This window comes from Oryctolagus cuniculus, chromosome 4, assembly GCF_051225735.1.
Source record: "Oryctolagus cuniculus isolate XC-2025 breed Fujian yellow rabbit chromosome 4, ASM5122573v1, whole genome shotgun sequence".
NCBI classification, from domain to species: Eukaryota; Metazoa; Chordata; class Mammalia; order Lagomorpha; family Leporidae; genus Oryctolagus; species Oryctolagus cuniculus.
The window spans coordinates 123,380,275-123,394,836 of record NC_142870.1 but is presented as its reverse complement, the minus strand read 5'-3'; the positions used below and the strand labels follow the sequence as shown (position 1 = coordinate 123,394,836).

Genomic DNA, 14,562 nt, shown 5'->3' with positions numbered 1-14,562 from the left:
TCTCCAGAATGGGGCCAGCGGTCAGTTCATCCTGAACTGGCTGGCTGTCCTCCAGCTCTTCCCGGTTCTCTCAGTTGAAGGAGGGGCTTGGGCTCTGGGTGCCTTTCAGGAACAACACAATGCCATGAATGAGATGATATCCCAGGAGGCTCTTGCTGTCGGTCCAGGGCGTCCCACTCCTGAGACCCACGATATCAGGCTGATGTGTCTCCAGGAAAAGACTGTGCAACTTGGAGCCGATGGGCCAGTCTCAGACTCCGGAACACCACGTGATTCAAGACTGCAGGCCCACGGGCCACCCTAATGTCGCTGCCTAGCTGCTGTCTGTGCGATCTGAACTCTCAGCTAGCAGAAGAACAGGCGGAACGCTGAACCTAGGCTTTGGCGGAAAGTTAGGCTTGTTGTCAATTCCTTTGTATACATTCCAGCATGGACTGGATCTGTTTAAAAGACCCCCAGATGACTCAGGCCAACATAAATGCAAACTCGAATGTTGACAGAATTCAATGTCAGGGAACTCTTAACTCTTTTACAGTAATTACATTTTGAGGACAAAGAAGAAACAAACGAAAGAAAGTAATCTTTGGGTTATAAATGTAGAAATTGATCAGCTATAGCAGTAAGTCCGGACAGGTGCTTCAAGGACTTCTAATTGTCCCCTGATTTCCATTGTCTCTTTTCCCAAGTGACAATATTTTAGTTTTAGTGGCACATATGACCACTGAGAGTAAAGTCTGTATTTTTCAGCACTGTTTGCAGTTAGATGTAGCCATACGGCCAAGTTCTGACCAATGTTGAAATATTAAGCATGATTCTTTTTCCCTCCTTCTTCTGTCTGTTTTGGATGTGGTGATGATGGCTGGAATTTCAGCAACCATCTTAGACCAGGAGATGCCATGCAACATTTTTGAACAAACCTGGGTTTCTGATGATTGTGAAACTGCCTAGCCAGTCCTGGGATTTTTGCTTTTGTATTTTTTTAAATAGATTTATTTATTTTATTTTAAAGGCAGAGTGAGAGAGAGAGAAAGAGAGAGAGAGAGATTGATTGATTGATTCTCCATCTGCTGGCCCAATCCCCAAATGTCCACAGCAGCCAGATATGGACCAGGCCAAACCCAGGAGCCAGGAACTCCATCCAAGTCTCCTACTGGGTGGCAGGGGCCCAAGCACTTGGACCATCATCTTCTGCCTTCCCAGCTGTTTTAGCAGGGAGCTGGATCACAAGTGGAGCAGCTGGGACTCTGATACGGGATTCTGGCATCATAAGCAGTGGCTTAACCCGTTGCATCACCACACTAACCCCTGGACTTTTTTTTTTATGAGAGAAAAATGTATTTCTATCTTCTTTGATGGATTACTGGTAGATTAACCAATCCTGATCCAGTGATTTATTGTAAATCAAAAGGACTATTTATTCTTTCCAAAACACTCATACCTTATACTCAGAAAATGCATTTTACAAATTCTCATGAAGTTGGATATCTCACTCCCCCCCACCCCCCAATCAATAGCATTTAATAGATTTTAGGTTTCTGCAAAGGGATGGAGGAATAGATGTATAGAACTGAGATAAAATGTCTGAAAAGAAATATCAGTGCACTGGCTTAGGTTAGTACAGTGGCACCCAGTGTCATTGGCAGATTAGTTATTGGGGATATTACAACACTATGGCATGGTGAAGTAACTGTGCAAGATGACAATTTATTAAGAAGAAAATAGTGTGTGTATGTGTGTGTCCGCATGTGTGTATGTGGGTGGGTGTATGTGTGGCAACTAATATATTATGCATTATGCATGTGAAATATTACTTCTGTGCTCTAGGGTGATAAACTGTCCTGAGCTGCATGGGGCTGCCTGAGCTTCAGCATTGGAAGTGCCATGTCCCAGGAACCCCTAAGTCTCAGGACACCTGGGCAGTTTGTCACTCTAGAGCATGCGTGTGTATGTTCAGTGCAGCAGCATTTTTGCAGAGAGAACATACGAGTATAAACAAAATAATTGTCTTTTACCATATAAAATTGGCTTTTAAGTATTATTTTAATGTTCAGAATATCTGACACCTAAATATTTACAATTACTTAACTGACTTCACTTTAACAAAGAATAATTTTTTGCAAAATATAATTGATCTTTATAATTGATTTTATTGTCATTATTCATTTCTTGCCAAGTCTCAGAAATAACTTCTTTTAGAAGCTTACTAAGGCCAATGTTTCTAGAATTATTTCTTAACTACTTAAGAAATAGTACCGTTAGGAGCTGACACTGTGGCACAGCTGGTGAAGTTGCTGTCTGCAGAGCCATCATCCCATATTGGCATGGGTTCAAGTTCCAGTTGCTCCACTTTCCATTCAGCTCCTTGCTAATGTGCCTAGGAAAGCAATGGAAGATGGCCCAAGTCCTCAGGACCTGCACCCATATGGGAGACCCAGATGGAGTTCCAAGTTCCTGGCTTTGGACTGGCCCTACTCTGGTCATTATTGTCATTTGGGGAGTGAACCTGTGAATCAAAGAACTCTCTCTCTCTCTCTCTCTCTCTCTTCCCTTTTCACTATCATTCCTTGTTTCTCTGTAACTCTACCTTTCAAATAAATAAATATTCCAAAAAAGTACCCCTAAAGTTAAAAGTATCAATAAAAGTAATTTTTTGTGTTCATTTGCATTCTCTTGTAGTCCATGAACAGGAAAACTCATATTGCCAACTCTTGCTTCCTGTTTTGTAAATCTGATGTGTAGAAGGAGATTTGTTGGGCTTTGGGTTAGCATTCAAATCCTGGCACCAGCACCTCCTGCTTACTGCTAGGTAGCAGATGTGTCAAGCAATCCTTATGAGCCTCGGATTAACCAAGAAATTAGGGATAAGTCTTGCCGACTTTGTTGTAGGGTTATTAAACAGATAATGCACATACGAGGGCTTTCTAAACCATGAAGGACTGTTTGAAATAAAATAGCTATCGTAAAAACAAAGCTTTTCTAAGTTGTTCCAAGAGGATTAGCACGGAAACAAGCAAAAGTGCAAACCAAAATGAGTACAAGGATTCTCTTGCATGTGAAGAAGTCATTTTCAGCTCAGCACAAGCATGTCCACATCTGTGCCCGCCGCATTCTACCTCACAGCGGCCTCTGCTGGTGAAGCCGAGAAGGTACACACTCTGACAGATTCATAACATGTTCAACAATTCAGAAGAGGTCTTTTTCTGTTCAAGATGTGTCTCTATTCCTTTTCCCATATTTGGACTACCTTTTCATAACACTTTAATATTTCCCTATGTGTATTAATACTCATGGTGAATTTTTTTTGTAATATTGTTTAGTACTTTCCAAGAATATTTGATTAATAAATTCTTTCCTGGGGCCAGCGCTGTGGCTCAGCAGGTTAACGCCCTGGCCTGAAGCGCCAGCATCCCATATGGGTGCTGGTTTGAGACCCAGCAGCTCCACTTCCGATCCAGCTGTCTGCTATGGCCTGGGAAAGCAGTAGAAGATGGCCCAAGTGCTTGGGCCCCTGTACCCACATGGAAGACCCAGAAGAAGCTCCTGGCTCCTGGCTTTGGATCAGCCCGATCTGGCAGTTGCAGCAATTTTTTTGGGGGGAGTGACCAGCAGATGGAAGACCTTTCTCTTTGTTCTCTGTCTGTAACTCTACCTCTCAAATAAATAAAATATTCTAAAAATGTTTTCTCTTGAAAATAATTGTATCATAAATCTTTTTAAATTTGAGAAACAGAGAGACAGATAGAATTCCCTTCTGTTGGTTCACTCCCTAAATGTTCCCAGCAGCACTGGGCTGGAGGCTGGAGCTGAGAGCTGATAACTCAGTCCAGGCCTCCCACATGGGTGGCAAGGACCCAACAACTTGAGCCATCACCTGCTGCCTCCCAAGGTCCACATTGGCAGGAGGCTGGGTCAGGGGCAGCTCTAGGTACTGAACCCAGGTACTCCGATATGAGTCAAGGGCATCTTCACCACTCCTCCTGTACTGTCAATTTGTAATAGCTAAGAATCTCTGTAAGGATCATGAAACTCCCAAAATGTATATGATTCCACCTTCATTATACAACTTTTCCCATTTTACAACTTATTTGAGACGAAGAGAGGACAGAGAGAGACAGACAGACAGACAGAGAGCTCCATCTGCTGGTCCACCCCCAAATGCCTGCAATGGCTGAAGCTGGGCTGGGCCAAAGCCCAGAGCTGGGAACAGAATCCAGGTCTCCCAAATGGATGGTAGGAACTCAATTACTAGACCCATCACCCCTTTCTCCCAGGGGGCGCATTAGCAGAAAGCTGGAATGAGGAGCTGGGGCCAGGTTCTCTGATATGGCAGGCGTCTTCCCCAGTGGGCTGAATGTCCACCTCTCAATATTTTAATACGGACCAAATACGACAGACACTCAGTGATGACAAACAACAATGATGAGGAAAGAGAAGACTCATGGTGGCCATGGATGAATGATGGGCCTGGCATTGTGCACAGTATGATGCTTTATCTGTGAAGGCTTCATCAGCCTTATATGATCCATATTATTACCACCATAATAAATGAGGGGTCCGATTTTCTATTTATATTTCTGAGTCAGCTTACCAATCGGGGTCTTGTCTCATGTAGAGAAAGAAATGAGGCGAATTTATCATAATTAACTAGACAGTCTCTCTCGAGCTATTGCCAAGAAGTCAGAAAGGCATGTGGACTCTTGCTGAGACTGTATTATATTTTCTTTCCCAAGACTTTCTACTTAAGTGGCAAATCATTCGCGGTCATCTTGTGACTTGTGCCAGAGGGCTGTGCAAAAGGCGTTCTGAGGGAGAGGTGTATTGCCCTTATTACGATCACTGCTTCAGGAAGGCGGGGAAGGAACATCACTGCTTTTAGATTCGATAGCAACAGTGCGCACTGCATCACAGGCTCCCAAATAAAAATCCGGGACAGGCTCCCCTACAAACCTCCACATAAGCACTTCCAGTTGGAGACACCCTCTTTTTAGGAGTCTTCAATAATGCTGTTAGCTTCCTGGGTGAAAGATACGGTAGCTCGGGCTGTGCTGGGCTTGGGCTGTGCTTTCGTTGCCCAGTACCGGATGGTATCACAGCCTATCTTCACATGGCAAGGCACAGCGTGGAGTGACTCAGGAGCACTGGAAAACCACTCTCCCCTTTGCAAACATCAGATTTTTTTTTTATATTATTTAAGCATAAAAATTCATTACCCAAGGAATAGCCTTGTCTTTTTTTTTTAATGGGGAAGCATTCAATAATTCCCCATTAAGCATAATCTTAATTTCACTTTTTGGATTACATTCATTTGTATAAGGATATTCTTTTTTATTGCTAGTTTGCTGACTTTTTAAATCATGAATAGGATGTATTTTACTGAAGGAGAGATTTAAAGTTTTGTTTTATATGGTTAGGCTTTTATTCCACCTGGAATTAATCAGTCAATGTTGTGATATGGATACTTGTTCCAGAATCATTTAGGTAATAGTCTATTGCTATTGCCAAAATGCAATCAATGTCCATGGATGCATGAATTTGTTTCTTTCCTCTCCATTATGTCACATGGACTATTTGTTCTTACAAACATTGGTGCTAAACTGTCTTAATTACTACAATTTTTAATGTCACCTCCTTCTCTCCTCTAACTCCTATTTTCTCTTTCTGTAAAATTGTTTTGACTATATGCTCTACTTTATCTTGCTCGTGAATCTTAATATAAGCTTGTCATCTTTCATGGAAATCTTTCTTGGTAGGTACTTCGTTGAAATTTCAATGAATTTGCTGAAAATTGACATCTTTTGCTATGACAAATTCCCTCATCCAGGAACATGATACATTGCCCCACTTACTTATTCTTTATTAAATTGCTTTTAATAAAGTTTTATAATTCTATTCTCAAAGGCCACATCATCTTTTCCTTTAGGTATTGTATGTTTTCTATGTTAAATAATATATATGTATTAAAGATTTACTTATTTATTTGAAAGGCAGAGTTACAGAGAGGCAGATGCAGAGACAGAAGCAGAGAGAGAGGGGTCTTCCATCTGCTGGTTCACTCCCCATATGGCCACAATGGCTGGAGCTGCGCTGATCTGAAGCCAGGAGCCAGGAGCTTCTTCTGGACCTCCCACATGGGTGCAGGGGCCCAAGGACTTGGGCCAATCTCCACTGCTTTCCCAGGCCATAGCAGAGAGCTGGGTTGAAAGTAGAGCAGGCTTTACCTACTACACCACGGCGCCGGCCCCTATTACTTTCTTCTGATTCTTATAATTTTCGTTTGTTTTTCTAGTCTAGGGTAGAGCTTCTGGTGCCACAACAAATAGATGTAAACATAGTGGAATCCTTGTCTCATTCCTGACTTTAAAGGGAATCTACTATTTCATCATTAAATATATATATATATATGTATATATATGAGGGGGTCTTCAAAAATGTTCATGGAAATCTGTATTATGAAAAAACTGCATAAATTTCAAAATATTTTGCAACAAAATAAACTTACCTTTTGATTTAATTTTCCATGAACTTTTTGAACATATACATGTTTTGTTAATCAGGTTAAGGAAATTGTGTAAAATTCCTAGTTTGTGAATTTCTTTCATGAATGTATTCTGAATTTTATGAGATGCTTTCACTGATCACATGAGCTTTTCTTCCCTTTGATCTTTTATTGCGGGGAATTAAATTGTGAATATTAAGCTATCCTTGCTTTCCTAGGATACACTTGGCTTGGTCATTATACATTTTATAAAATGAGGATGACTGCAATTATCCCCTCATAAGATCCTGGGGGACAATTTTATAAGTTAACAGATCAGTACCTGGGGGCCAGCACCGGGGCGTACAGGTTAAGTTGCTTGGGTGCCAGCCTTCTATATGGGCACCAGTTCGAGACCTGGCTGCTCGGTTTCCAATCCAGCTCCCTGCTAATGCACCTGGGAAAAACAGCAGAAGATGATGTAAATCCCTGGGCCCCAGCACCCATATGGCAGACCCAGAGGAAGCCCTTGGCTCCTGGCTCCTGGCTCCTGAAAGGCCAAACTTGAACTGTTGCAGCCATTTGGGTAGTAAACCAGAGGATGGAAGACCTCTCTCTGTCTCTCTTTCTCTATCTCTCTGTAACTCTGCCCTTCAAATAAATAAATAAATAAATCTTTTAAAAAATCAGTACCTGGAATATAATAAGCACTCAATACATGTGAAGTATTTTTATTGAGCATTGTTAGAGTCATTTTGCTAAAAATCTTCATTTATGATTTGTGCATCTATGTTTGTAACAAAGTTGAGTCTGTGTTTTCCTGTCTCATACTGCCCTTATCTGGTGTTGATTATCATGGCCATACTAGCCTTAGTTGGAGAATGTAGTTCTTTTGCAATTATCTAGAAAAGTTTAGATAAGGTTGTAATTATCTATTCCTTGCATATTTGTTATAATTTACTTATAAGCTAAATGGGACAGGTTATTTTTATTTGTTTATTTTTTTGGTGGGTTGATTTATAAATACTTATACAACTGTCTTGACATATATATTTGTATTTTCTATCTCCTTAGCAATTCAGTTGAATCATAACAACATCTGCTTATGCCTTCAATGCTTTCTTCAACAAGAAGGACCTTTTATAATTTCCCTTCATCAGGAGAATTTGGGGAATACAAAACATTCCAATGGAGTCGAAACAATTTGAATAAAATGAATTTGTATCTACATTTAATGTAAAATAAACATTGTTATACATAACCATTAATAATCAAAGTAGCAAAAATTGGCTTGGAACCTTTGAAATATATACGTTCAGGGATAAATACATAAGCTCATTTGACAATGTCACTCATCATTGAGCTATAAGTAAAAGGGAGGTATCTGGTTTGGAATCAGGGACAGATATGTGAAACACAGCTACAAAAAATACGAGCAGTGAAACAGCAAAGTCTGTACTACTGGTATATCACAAGGCTCACCTGGCTCACTGGCCAATGTTTATTTTTTTAATCAGTATTTTTGAATGAAGACCGTAGTGGTTCTATTCATAGCATTTACAGGTGAAAAGAATCATAGAACTGCAGGGAGACTGAGATGGGAAAAACATTAATCAATAAGATCTTGACATGCCAAAGCAATGGCTGAGACCTTCTAAGAAAAAGGTCAGTACTTACAGAAGACTAAAAAAAAAAAAAAAAAACCAACCAAAAAACAAAACTAACCACACAGAGTGTGGCAGAAGTTGCTAAATATGTACCCTTGAGTTCTGAATCAAGCTACTTGGCAAGTCTGCCACACTCATCGGTTTCTCAGTCATGTGCTACGAAGAGGAGTTGTTATTGTTCATCTTCCTCTTCCCCCAGTTTTTTGTTGGTTTCATCATCAAGCCATTTATCCCTGAGCTTTCTGTTACTTAAAGTGCTACTAACAACTGTTTTAGTGAAGTTGGACATCTTTTCATTTGATTATTGTTTTATAGCCCTTGCCTATTTTCCTATTGAACTAAGGTTTTTTTTTTTTTTTTTTTTTTTTTTTTTTTTTTTTTTTTAAAGATTGTATTTATTTTATTTGACAGGCAGAGAGAGAGAGAGAGAGAGGAATATGGAGAGGCAGAGAAAGAGATCTTTCATGCTTTGGTTCACTCTGCAAATGGCCTCATGGTCAAGGCTGGACTAGATTGAAGCAGGGAGCCAGGAGCTTCTTCTAGGTCTCCCATGTATGTGCAGGAGCCCAAACACGTGGGCTTTTCCCTGCTGCTTTCCCAGGTGCATTAGTAGGGAGCTGGGTCGGAAGTGGAGCAGCCAAGACTTGAACCGGCACCCACATGGGATGCCAATATCATAGATGGTGGCTCAACCCACTGTGCCACAGTGTTGGCATCAGCCATGGTCTTTATATTCTTTATTTCTTGAACTTTTTATATAGTGGGGCATTAAGCCTTTGACTATAATGTAAACTAAAAATATGTTCTCTCAAAACTAACAAAATGTTAAGTTGAAAAATGCTACTAACAAGTAAAGCAGGGTAATAATAGAACTTCTATTATGGGGTTCTTATGAGAATTAAATGATATAATGGACATAAATGATAAACACCATGTGTAGCATAAAGAATACATACATGAGATAAACTTTAGTCATTGAGCTATTATTGTCATTATTATAGTTGTTATCATCATTATGTGGATGACATCATCATATGAGTGTTTGTAAAGGTAAAAATATGGAAGAATGAAGATTAGGACCCTGTAAGTCAAAGGAGTTCTAAAAGCAAGAAAAGCTATAGGCAACAAGGAAAGAAATCTCAATGATGACCCTGAAGGCGGTCTGGCGGGGGATGTGAGAGTATAAAAACCTACTACTTGGAGACAGCAAGATCCCTCCGACCTTGCAACTCAGTGTGTGTTGGGCTCATGCGAGTGACAGTGCAGTTTTATAGTCACATCACTTCTGAAATTCTGAAATATGAGCCCAACCTTTTATTGGTCAAATTACTACCTATTTTATGGTAATTTTCATAGTGCCAGATCAAATAAACCGAGTCATTTGTTTATTTCAACCAGTTGCAGTGAATTTAGGAAGTGTACTTTGTATTTCAAAAGATTTCTTTGTCATTGAAAAAACATTAAAAAAAACCAAACAGATGAGCTAAGTTCTTGGCAGCTGTAAAGAGATAATTCAGGTTTTTTTTTTTTCATAAATCTGCGACTTGCAAGGCTGAGTATCATGGTTTTAAAATATGCTATGTGTATAAGTGTTCGTGGTTCCTGTAAAACCTGTTCCAAAAAGGTAGCCAAGGTGGTAAAAAAAAAGCAAAATTGTTTTTTCTGGGATTTTAGTAATTTTAATATCATGAATAAAGTGAATTTAGCAATTTAATCTTGTAGCTAAAGGCAATTAGAAGTAATACTGACTAGGACTGTGAATGAGCAGTCTTCAGAGGCGGATTACGGGATGAGTGACGTGTGTCCACTATCCTACTGGGGTTCAGAGTGGGCACCTGGCAGAACACTGCAGGGGAGGAAGGCAGTGCTGAGAACCTTCCTTGGGAGTGTCTGGCTCAATGAACAAAACCTCCCTCCTTGGCAGCCAGTCGGCATGTGGAGAACTGGAGGACTGAGTGTTGGTAATCTTGGTTCCAGGGTGGATGGCTGAGGCCAGGGAGGAAAGAGAGTTTTAGATAAAAGAGAATCATCTGCAAATTGGTAACACAGTTTGGCACTGGGAGCCAAGCAATCTGCTCTGGGGCCTCTCTGCCAAGGTACAACACCAAGGAGAAGGCCTGGCACTCTCTCCTCCTGCCATAGGCTGTCACGTGGACTGAGCAGGCTGAGGACAGGTGGACCAGCACAAAGATGCAGAGGCTGCCATCCTGGGAAGGGCAGCATGGCGTTCCCAGAGTGGAGCCCATCCCTGGGCCTTCCACAGGAGCAGCCTCAGCACCAACCAGCTCAGAGCAGTGCAGGAGGGGGGCATCATGACCACGTGCCATGCAGGATGCACGGACAGGTAGCAGCTTGGGCTCCTGGCCTGGCCTGCGTGTCTTTGGAAGACAGCACATACAAGATGTATGTGGGGACTCAACGAGACACTTGGGCTGGGAGCACTTGACAAGGAGTTGATGCTCCTTCTGAGCATGCTGGAGGGCTGTGTGTCAGTAACGTGTGGGCTGAGATACTCACGGACCTCGCGTGTTTTTATTAATACGGATTGGTGACACTTGGATGCATAGCAAATAATTCCATATATTGATCTCTGACCTCAAATACAAACAAACAAACATGGTTTCTGATAGACTTGGAACTAAAGGAAACAAGAGAAGACAAGGAGAATATTTTGCATGGACAACCTGACCTTCTCTTTCATCTCAATGTTGGACCTATGAACAGAGGTGCTCTGATGTGACCATCCAGACTAATATTTAACACACTTGTCAATCAGCTCCCAATTATGTTCACATTTAAGTCATTACTTGTTTCCCAGGGTGTTTTAGCTAAGAAAAGACATTTCTTGTAACTGAGAAGCAAAGGAAGAAGAGGTTTTCCATTTACCACTGACAGCAGAGGGAGTCTTCCCTCAGTATTAGAGAGAAGCTCTCCACAGCCGGTAGTCATGTGAGGTGGCCAGGAGCATAGAGAAGACAGTTCTCCGAATCGAGAGATACTAAGACAGAAGAGCACCTGCACCTCATTTAATGAGTCCAAGCGATGCATCTGCCAGGAGACGAGACACAGCCTCTGCCAGCCTGAATAAACCCCCACACACCTGCAAGTCAACCAACCGGTAGCCAAGTGCAAAAGTCAGTGTCACAATGCTCTAGACCTTGCTTTCCATAACTCATAAATGCTTCCTGAAAATGCTGTCAGACAACACCCAAAACACGACCCGAGCTCAGCCTTTGCACAGTACCTTGGAGTATGCTCTTGACTATGGCTTCTGTGTGGTCAGCCAGGAGATCCGCCTTGGTGATGGCGGCCAGGGACAGGTAATTAGACATGTTCCTGCACAGCTCCTTGTTGCCTCGGTGCAGGAATTTCACCGCGATGGGGATGGCTAATGCCATCACAGAGGGCCGGCTGTAATTCTGAGGAAACGCAAGAAGATAACAAAGTGAACCCTGGGAACACTTGCTGGAAAGCCTTCAAGGCTATCAGTTAGCATAGCTGATGAGGACCTGGGAGGCGGGGTGCAGGGGTCTCAGGGCAAAGGGAGCACAAAATGAACGCCTAACCCAGTCCAGACTTCCTGGAGGAGGCGGTGCTGTAGCTGGGAGCTGCAAGATGTGTGGGAGATGGCTGGATGATGGCAAGGTCGGAGAGGGAAGAAGGAAGAGCACGCGTGGCGGCAAAGGTGAGTGCATGGTGCACTGTGGATCTGTAAATGGTTCAGGACGGCTACAGTGTGGGATGTGCTGAGCACACTGGGGTGGTGGGGCGATGGAGCGATAGGCAGGGCAGGATAGTGGGAGGTCTGGCATGACAGGCTAAGGAGTTTGGAATCGATCTTTAGAGTAATCCAGAGTCACTGATGAGAGGAATAGCCATCAGATTTCTACTCAGGCAAACAATCAAAATGTATACAAAGTTGCTTTTTGATTGTATCTTTAAAACTAAAGGTTCAGCTAACCATATTCAGAAGAAAAAATAAACATAAGATTAAAACCTAAAGGAATTCTGGTTCTTAAAATAATCATCCCCTTGATTTATTTTGTGAATGAGCATAAATGTTTTTACCTATAAAATAGTGCTATTAGTACTTAATTGCTGACTTAGGGAATAATGTTTGAAAAACATCCACTGTTTTCTTAAAAACCCTACTCATTACCTCTAACTATCAACCACCCCTTAGGCCGACCACCTGGTAAAAGTTACACAGTGCACAATGTATGTGGGAAGCTGACTTGATATTATTATAAGTAAAATGTGATTGCTTTTCTCTAACTCTTTATATGAAAAGTGTTTGCTTTTTCCACTGCTGGGTTATGCCTTCCAGATCCTCTCAAAAGTATGGGCTTATTGTATGTCTTTAATAAACATCTGGCAAATTGAATAAGTAACAAAAGAATGTAAACTATTGTGCTAGCTGTCAGCTGAGAACATTACAGTGTGGGAAGGGCAGCCGATGGAAAAGCCAGACTTGGGATTCTAATCTCAGCTCTGTCACCATCTTGCTGGGTGACCATGGAGCTGCGACTCAGCCCTCTAGGCCTCATGTACAAGATGTCTATCACAACCTTTCCAGACAGTCTCAGATTCCAAAGCAGACGCAGCATCAAGCATCTGGCACAGGAGGACTCTCCAGGCTCTGGGCTTCTTGTGAAGAGAGTTGTCATGTTAAAAAAGCTTGCATTTAGGTAATCCCTATCTCGGCTTGGCTGCATCCCATGGAGAACACTGAAGAAACACCTAGAATGGTAGGCAAGAGTAGTATGACAGAAGTTACTCATTGCCACTAGCTACTCACTTCTTTCCCCTTCGACAGTATATTTCCTAAATTTCAGCTGATACATGCTCTAATATCTAAAGGCTGCATTTCTCAGCCCTCTTGACATTTAGATATGCTCATGTGTACAGTTAAGGCCACTGGCTAGAAGTGGCAGTGATGTGGGCAACCTCTAGGTTAGGTTACTGCTACCATAAAATGACTTGATCTCTTGGTCATTCTTTCTTTGATGCTGACTCAATGAGGATATAATAACAAAGACTAGAACAATTTCTTGGACCATGAGTAATATAGAGAAGAGAAAGACAGAAGGTGCCTAGGTTTGTGCACTGAGCCACCATATCAGCCCTGGATTGCTACCATTGATTTGGTCAGTGAGAGACAAATAAAGATGTATGTTATTTAACCTAGTGTTATTCTTAGACCTGTTTTATCGCAGCAGAGTCCATATATTGACCAACACAATGCACAGCCAGGACTACTTTTTTTTAAAGATTTATTTATTTACTTGAAAGTCAGAGTTACACACAGAGAGAAGGAGAGGCAGAGAAAGAAAGAGAAGGGTCTTCCATCTGCTAGTTCACTCCCCAGTTGGCTGCAATGGCCAGAACTGTGCTGATCCAAAGCCAGGAGCCAGGAGCCAGGAGCTTCTTCCAAATCTCCCACATGAGTGCAGGGGCCCAAGGACTTGGGCCATCTTCTACTGCTTTCCCAGGACATAGCAGAGAGACAGATTGGAAGTGGAGCAGCCGGGACTTGAATCAGTGCCCATATGGGATGCCAGCACTGCAGGCGGCAGTTTTACCTGCTCCGCCACAGCACCAGCCTCCAGGACTACTTTTATTTTTAAACTTTCCTCTGTATCTTAAAAAGATTATTACATGCTTAGATTGAATGGAGACTTTCACCTTTACTATGTCAACTCACATAATAAGGACAAAAGAAATGACATGAGTCAAAAATTGTCATGGATACAGAGAGTCCTTAAGCAATATTATGTCATCTTAGAAATGGGGCAGTTAGGCCAATTGGATATAACTATGGGATAAAAATGTATCTTGATCCCAATATCTGCCATAACAAAAATCAATTCAAGATGGATAACAGATCAAAAGGAGAAAAAAAACCAAACAATGGTGGAGAAGAAAATAGAAGGGGCTGGCACTGTGGCGTAGCAGGTAAAGCCACTACTGCAGCCAGCATCCCATATGGCTGCCAGTTCAAGTCCTGGCTGCTCCTCTTCTAATCCAGTTTGCTGCTGATGCACCTGGGAAAGCAGCGGAGAATGGCTGAAATGCTTAGGCCCCTGCCATCACGTGGGAGACCTGGAAGAAGCTCCTGGTTCTTGGCTTCGGACTGGGTGTTCTAGCCATTTGGGGAGTAAACCAACAAGTGGAAGATCTCTCTCTGCCTCTCCCTCTCCCTTTCTCTCTCTCTCTGTAACTCTGCCTTTCAAATAAATAAATACATCTTTAAAAAAAAGAAAATAGAACATGATGGCCTCAAGGGAGGCAAAGCTTTCCTTAAATATAACTAATAAAGTATTAAAGGAGAAAAAAATCATATAATGTAAAAATTATGGACTTTTCATCATAAATAGATATCATTAAGAAAGTGAGAAGATAGGGGTCAGCATTGTGGCA

At 41.8% G+C, this 14,562-nt stretch overlaps 1 protein-coding gene across 2 annotated transcripts in view; it reads right to left on the bottom strand.

The window, feature by feature from the left end:
• Positions 1-14,562, bottom strand: part of VEPH1 (ventricular zone expressed PH domain containing 1) — a 256,104-nt gene that overhangs the window by 186,176 nt on the left and 55,366 nt on the right. For both annotated transcript variants that reach the window (XM_008266390.5, XM_002716326.6), the window contains exon 4: positions 11,387-11,561. In XM_008266390.5, coding sequence (XP_008264612.3) covers positions 11,387-11,561 — 175 coding nt within the window. The remainder of the gene's footprint in view (positions 1-11,386; positions 11,562-14,562) is intronic.